The sequence below is a fragment of the Diachasma alloeum genome, unplaced genomic scaffold (genome assembly GCF_001412515.2).
Source record: "Diachasma alloeum isolate Michigan unplaced genomic scaffold, Dall2.0 Dall_scaffold_01371, whole genome shotgun sequence".
In the NCBI taxonomy this organism is placed as follows: domain Eukaryota; kingdom Metazoa; phylum Arthropoda; class Insecta; order Hymenoptera; family Braconidae; genus Diachasma; species Diachasma alloeum.
The window spans coordinates 1-7,424 of NW_021681474.1; the positions used below are offsets into that span (position 1 = coordinate 1).

The window sequence follows — 7,424 nt, forward strand, 5'->3', positions numbered from 1 at the left end:
AATTCCTTCATCTCAATTAGGGAGGGGAGAAACTAATTTTTGAATGGGATTAACTTGTTCGGAGTTACTGCGCGTTTTGAAAATTCATTCCTCCTCTCCTAATAGAGACTAAGGGAATGAAACCACCGTCATTTATTGAGAATATTATTCTCGATCGATAGATGTTGCGTTCATTCCCTCTTCGCAATTAGGTGGGCAGGGGGGGGGGGAGAAATGAATTTTCTAATCGGTGGAGCCCCCCGCGCTCGCTCGATGCCGGCGAACCGTTTGGGGTTACTCCGCGCTTTTGAAAATGCATTCCTCCGTTCCTACTTGAGTAGGATAGGATAGAATTTCCCGAAGATTCCAAAAAGCTTCATTGTTCTTCGTGCATGAAAAATGGGGATCGTCGGAAAAGTCCTTGGGATCGCAAGACTTTTACCGATTTATTTTTCTCCGTGTGACGTCCGTATAGAAGATCAAAAAATCAATTTAATAATAGGATAAATGGAGTGGAGATAAAAACGTGAATATCTCGCAAATTAGATGCGATAAAATGGGCCCTTTTCACGTGGACGTACACATATAATTGGACTGAAATTTATAAAAAAAATTAATTTGCTATGACGAAATTCCTTGAAATTTCCGTATTACGGCAACGCGATAAAAATTCCCAATAAATGTTCCCGGAATTTCCGCGAAAATATTACTGAAACTTACAGACATCATTCCTGAATTCAAAACTTTCCTTTGATTTTCAGGATCATGTCACTAGAAATTTTTTACAAAATGACTCAATTTTAACATTGTTTGCTCATTGCATTTCAGAAATGCAGCTGCCTAAAAAAGACACATCGATTCCTAGGAACAACGTTTTTTTTTTTCTCGGTAAACACAGACAATTTCTCTGAGAGAAATCTCAGAGTGGAATGCCGGGATTTTTTTTCACTCTGGATTAATTTTTTAAAGATTCAAATTGATACTTGATTCATTCACATCGTTTCATTTCATCGGAAGATATTGTCGATTGGAGACAATTTTTGATGGTCACTGAAGAAGGCAAACCATTCATCTAAATCTCGCAATAATCTGCGAAAAATCTTATTCATTAATCTATTATTGAATTAATCCCATTATGTGTAGATCGCTGGAGAACAACGAAAACGTTCCAACCGTTTCAAACGAGTTGGAATGTTTTCTCTCTCCTTCTTCTCCATTTTCTTTCTCACTCGCACTCGTTAATTTTGGTGGAGGACGGGCACGTGACACCGCGACGGAGACGACAATAGGGTGCGTTTCGGAATCAACTACTGTAGCTGCAGTAAAGCGAAATTAGATAGGGTTACANAAAAAAAAACAAAATCTGCACAATTATTCAATAGAATCACTGGAAAACTATAGAGTTTTCCAGCGACAGCGCTGGGATTTTCTATGAATTTTTTGACCTACGTGTCAATGATAAATATGTCGAGAAAAAGGAAAAGACTTTTAGATCATTAGATTGTGCATTCATTATACTATTGATTATAATATGTTCGATTTTACATTCCTGACAATTATTACAAAATGCGAGGAGCTACCGTATTGAGAACCCCTTTCCGGTTTTCGACAAATTTATGCTCGGGCCCTATCATACCAACAGTTCCGTACGCTCCATCGTAGTCCATGCGCCACCGCTACTATTTTTGTTGTTGAACACTTTACATTGGCCCTGTTCATCTCCCCTATAATCTTTGCTATTATCTCTGATTTACACAAAGAGGATTGACTTACGTAGAGGCTCAGATCTCAGGGTTGGAGTGACCCCTAGCCAAAAATAGTTCGAACCCACTGGAGGGATGGCGCCACGGTCGAATCTGACGGCCAGGCGAACTGCCTGCGCGGGTAACTCGGCAGTAGCAGTCCCGTTGTCACAGGTATAGTTTCCGAGAAGAATTTATGACCCCCAGGTACTTAGCCGGAATAGGTCACTAATTAGAAAAACGACCTCATGTACTCGATTGTACATCGTTAGTACATGATTGTACAGTGATTTTTTTTGTTTGTACACCCACCAATTAATTTAAAAAAATTAATGAAGTTTTGGCATGATTCTAGTCGACAAAAATTTCAAACTGTTCAATCAGCTCAAGTTAGGGGTCTATCTCAAAGGAAATCGTTTGTACATTACGAATTTGATATTATTATCGTTTGTACAATCATCATTTATTAGTTAAAGCTTCGGTAAGTAATCATTGTCAACCCCCCCTCGCCCAGCAAATCATTGGTAGTTCCTACGTTATCGACATTAATATTTACATACACTCTGGTCCGTTGTTTATATCGTTGTCCATATTATTATTCCATTATTTATCCCAATAAATGAACATTGAATGCTTCGAAGTTACAGTTTATTAAGCATCAATGGGTACATTCGTTTTTTTTTCGAGCACGGAGGAATACTTGTGTGCAGTGTTCTATCACCTTGCATTCTGACAAGTAGAAAGGGTTATGGTTGATTACAATCATTAGCAAAAAATTTACTAATGATTTGCACCAGGAGAAGGTCCGCCGATGTTGGCACATGCCGAGTGATTTCTCTCTTCGAGGGAGAAATTGGCAGTAAGTAAAATTGATTTTATTCCAAATTCAATCATTCATTCTCTTAATTTTTTTACAGTCGATTCCTTGTAAAAATTTCGTATAAATAAATGACATTAAATTTCTCATGCGCAAATTTTATATTTTCATTCAGTTACTTTCATTTGATTGATTCATTTTCCCTTTTGGAAGGCAAAATTCAATTTCACCGTTTATTAAGGGAAACTTGAATAAAACCTCAGACAAAATTCGTTTTTTTTCCAAGACTTGATCAGTAATGGCTGAATACCTTGCTCCCAAAAAATAAAAAAATTCTCTTAGACTCATCTCCCCGGCACCCATCTCACTAGGAGATTTTTCCACCGGAAGGACCTTCTAATGAACATCATGATTCTTTCATTTTTATGAATCTTTCAGATCAGATTAAAGTCAGAAGACCGACGAAGATGATTCATAAACATGCCCAATTCTTCGCAGTCAGGCCGGAGATGTTGAAGTCTGGGTGGCTGAAAGATATTCCGGAGCACTTGCTGGGATTTGAGAAGCAGCTTGGAAGGCTGGAGATGTTCTTGTCCGCAAAAATACCATCTTGGAGGGCTCATCAGTCTTGACTGATGCTGTGGTTGATCCCAGGATGTTCCTCGTGCAAACCGATGAGTACGAGGGAACGTCCTTTGGGACGATTTTTGGAGTTGTGGGGGCTCAGGGAAATTCATGTGGGCGTTGAAGTGCTCAGATGCTGTTGTCCAGGTGACACCGTATGGGAGGATAAAGGGGGGACTCGCTGGGAAGCTGGGGAGGCACTGCAGGTGGGTCATGGCCTGGAAAAACTCAATTGACTTTTTTTTTCTAGTAATTTTGAGGTTTTTTTTTACAATTCTCCATGGAATTCCGATTTTCATATACTTTCTACTCCACAAGGATCCAACAGACCGAGTAGTCGCCCTCTCCGTCTTCGAGGCCTTCGCCAATGTCGAGAATATGACTCCAGAGATCCTGGAGATCCTCTTCAGCAAGTCTGGCGATATGAAACTCTCGAAACGCCTGCAAAGCCCCCAATCCCCTCCATCACAGGCTCCAAGCTATGGGGAAAACAACGAAGAGGTCGACTGCTCCGATCGAGAGTCCTCGCTGAATGATTCTGATGTGCCAGAATGTCTGAGAGAGTCGACTGGACCTCGTAGAGATACGGAGGACTCCCCATTTCTAATCCAGATCTCTCTGAATAACATCTCAGATAAAAAAATTCACGCACCAGCGAGACTGCAGCCGTTCAAACTTCTGGGGGCTCTGATAAACTGCCTCGAGGGAGAATTCTCTTCAAGTTTCATCTAATACTCTTCATCAAGGAGTTCCTGATAGAAAGAAAATCAAAATAAAATTTCAATAAAATAAAAAAAAAACAATTTTCAACAACTAATTTTGCCAATATCTCGTTAACTGTTGACTTCAGCGGAAAATTTCACTCTACATATTCTTCAGCAAATTCAATTTTCAAGAAGAAAGATAGTTTCATATTTTTCACTAAAACCATGCCTGAACGAGATATTCGAGTAAGTAATCCCAGTAGCATTATATTTGCCATAAAAAAGCTCAAAAACCATAACTTTCAACGACCCCTTCGCTGTGTCAAGAAATAATCAATAAAAAAATGAGAAGAAATAATGAATATTTGAAATAAAATCATTACACAAACTATTCTGAAATTTTATCATTTTTATTATTGATAATGAATAATAATTTTTTTTTATAAAATATATTTTTTTAATTTCAGGATAAACGAATTTCTGGCTTAAATGAGAGGTATCACAAGGGAAACTAGGCGCCCTGGATGAGAGAAACTTCTCCAAATCTCAAAAATTATGTCATTTGTTAGAGAGATACAATACATTTCTACTTTTATCATTTTTTTTTCACAAAATATGAGAGAAATAAAGTGTTTATTAGAACTGATGCTTTGCTTCTATCTTTGACATTGAATTGAAAATTCCATGTGTTTTTAATATTTCAATTATTCTTAAGGTAAAGTGAACCCGATCATCAATTTATCTTGCAATAAACTCCATGAACTATTACTCCAAAGCTCTGCAACATTTTTTAAAATGATAAGTCATGAAAAAAACATTGATTAATTGAAAAGAATAATTATCATAGATGTCATTCATTAGGAAGATTGTGTACACGTATTAGAAATAATCCTACCGGACAATAATTGTTATAAAAAATGTTATTCTTACGTATAACACGTACACTGTACATTTGCACTCTAATTATACCACGTAATGATTGCATACACGCCTCTGCTTCAATAACTAAATCTAGTTTGTCTATAACTATGTGAATTTGTTCACAGATAACAGTTTCAAATAGAAATTAGTTTTCAATTACTTGATGTGCTAAAATACATTTTCGTAATCATACAGAAAAAAGTGATTTTTTTTTTCATTCCTCCTAATAATTTCTTGATTATTACGACTGAAGACTACAACTCATCTGGATTGATCAAAAACAGTGCGCATTCAGGTCGAATTGTTGGATTTCCTCTGACAGGTTGCACTTTGCTGAGTAGTCCATTATGGCATTCCCATTTGCCAGTACGACGACGACAATAGGCTACGAAGTGATCGTACTTCTGATCATATGCGACGAGTCCAGATAATCTGATGGAATAATTGTATATTGTTATTTTTAATCGTCTGAATTCCAAGATATATTTAAATCAGGTTTGAATTCAAGTCAACGGAATAAATACTGAGACGTACAAGAGAGAATCTTGGAGAAGTTCGTAATCAATATAAATTCAAATAAATTACAGAAAATTTATCATGATCATTCAGAGAGGACTCTAGACCGAAGCAGTTGACCTCTTCATTGTTTTCTCCATCGCTTGGGGTTTGTGATGGGGGCGTTTCGAGAGGTTTGTATCGTCAGACTTTCTGAAGAGGATGTCCAGAACGTCTGGAGTCATATTCTCGACATTGGCGGAGGCCTCGAAGACGGAGAGGGCGACTACTCGGTCTGTTGGATCCTTGTGGAGTAGAAAGTATATGAAAATCGTAATTCCATGGAGAATTGTAAAAAAAACCTCAAAATTACTAGAAAAAAAAAGTTAATTGAGTTTTTCCAGGCCATGACCTACCTGCAGTGCCTCCTCAGCTTCCCAGCGAGTTCCCCCTTCATCCTCCCATACGGTGTCACCTGGACAACAGCAGCTGAGCACTTCAACGCCTGCGTGATGACTGCCAAGTTGCCCTCCTCACTCAGCACCAGCCCCAGCCACAGCCCCACATGAATTTCCCTGAGCCCCCACAACTCCAAAAATCGTCCCAAAGGACGGTCCCTCGGACTCATCGGTTTGCACGAGGAACATCCTGGGATCGACCACAGCATCAGTCAAGACTGATGAGCCCTCCAAGATGGTATTTTTGCGGACAAGAACATCTCCAGCCTTCCAAGCTGCTTCTCAAATCCCAGCAAGTGCTCCGGAATATCTTTCAGCCACCCAGACTTCAACATCTCCGGCCTGACTGCGAAGAATTGGGCATGTTTATGAATCATCTTCGTCGGTCTTCTGACTTTAATCTGATCTGAAAGATTCATAAAAATGAAAGAATCATGATGTTCATTAGAAGGTCCTTCCGGTGGAAAAATCTCCTAGTGAGATGGGTGCCGGGGAGATGAGTCTAAGAGAATTTTTTTATTTTTTGGGAGCAAGGTATTCAGCCATTACTGATCAAGTCTTGGAAAAAAAACGAATTTTGTCTGAGGTTTTATTCAAGTTTCCCCTAATAAACGGTGAAATTGAATTTTGCCTTCCAAAAGGGAAAATGAATCAATCAAATGAAAGTAACTGAATGAAAATATAAAATTTGCGCATGAGAAATTTAATGTCATTTATTTATACGAAATTTTTACAAGGAATCGACTGTAAAAAAAATTAAGAGAATGAATGATTGAATTTGGAATAAAATCAATTTTACTTACTGCCAATTTCTCCCTCGAAGAGAGAAATCACTCGGCATGTGCCAACATCGGCGGACCTTCTCCTGGTGCAAATCATTAGTAAATTTTTTGCTAATGATTGTAATCAACCATAACCCTTTCTACCTGTCAGAATGCAAGGTGATAGAACACTGCACACAAGTATTCCTCCGTGCTCGAAACAAAAACGAATGTACCCATTGATGCTTAATAAACTGTAACTTCGAAGCATTCAATGTTCATTTATTGGGATAAATAATGGAATAATAATATGGACAACGATATAAACAACGGACCAGAGTGTATGTAAATATTAATGTCGATAACGTAGGAACTACCAATGATCTGCTGTGCGAGGGGGGGGTTGACAATGATTACTTACCGCAGCTTTAACTAATAAATGATGATTGTACAAACGATAATAATATCAAATTCGTAATGTACAAACGATTTCCTTTGAGATAGACCCCTAACTTGAGCTGATTGAACAGTTTGAAATTTTTGTCGGCTAGAATCATGCCAAAACTTCATTAATTTTTTTAAATTAATTGGTGGGTGTACAAACAAAAAAAATCACTGTACAATCATGTACTAACGATGTACAATCGAGTAAATGCGGTCGTTTTTCTAATTAGTGACCTATTGCGGCTAAGTACCTGGGGGCGAATTTATGCCCTCCTCGTCCTCAACATGTTCTTAATGTTTTTCAGGTGTTTCATTTGCTGGCTAAGTAATTATAAGGAATGAAACACAGATGGTGTGATGGAGAATTCAATTCTTCATCAATCGATCCCCGTTGCATCCCTTAATCTCTGTAACAAAAAAATACAAACTACGACAAAAGTCATGGGCCAGTGAGAAAAATTGTAGTTTCGCGGCGCAGT

At 38.2% G+C, this 7,424-nt stretch overlaps 1 protein-coding gene and 1 long non-coding RNA gene across 2 annotated transcripts; one reads left to right on the plus strand and one right to left on the minus strand.

The window, feature by feature from the left end:
• The first annotated feature begins 2,076 nt into the window (after positions 1 to 2,076).
• Positions 2,077 to 4,512, plus strand: LOC107046425. The gene is made up of 4 exons (XM_015269035.1): positions 2,077 to 2,580; positions 2,977 to 3,368; positions 3,481 to 4,112; positions 4,334 to 4,512. The coding sequence occupies exons 2-3, from the start codon at positions 3,174 to 3,176 to the stop codon at positions 3,892 to 3,894; spliced, it is 609 nt and encodes a 202-aa protein (XP_015124521.1). The 5' UTR covers positions 2,077 to 2,580; positions 2,977 to 3,173; the 3' UTR covers positions 3,895 to 4,112; positions 4,334 to 4,512.
• A 179-nt stretch (positions 4,513 to 4,691) lies between these two features.
• LOC107046426 lies at positions 4,692 to 7,163 on the minus strand. Its single transcript, XR_001461553.1, has 4 exons — positions 6,544 to 7,163; positions 5,699 to 6,146; positions 5,322 to 5,587; positions 4,692 to 5,219 (listed from the first exon to the last, which is right to left on the minus strand). It is a non-coding gene; the product is annotated as an uncharacterized LOC107046426 (long non-coding RNA).
• Between the last annotated feature and the right edge of the window lie 261 nt (positions 7,164 to 7,424).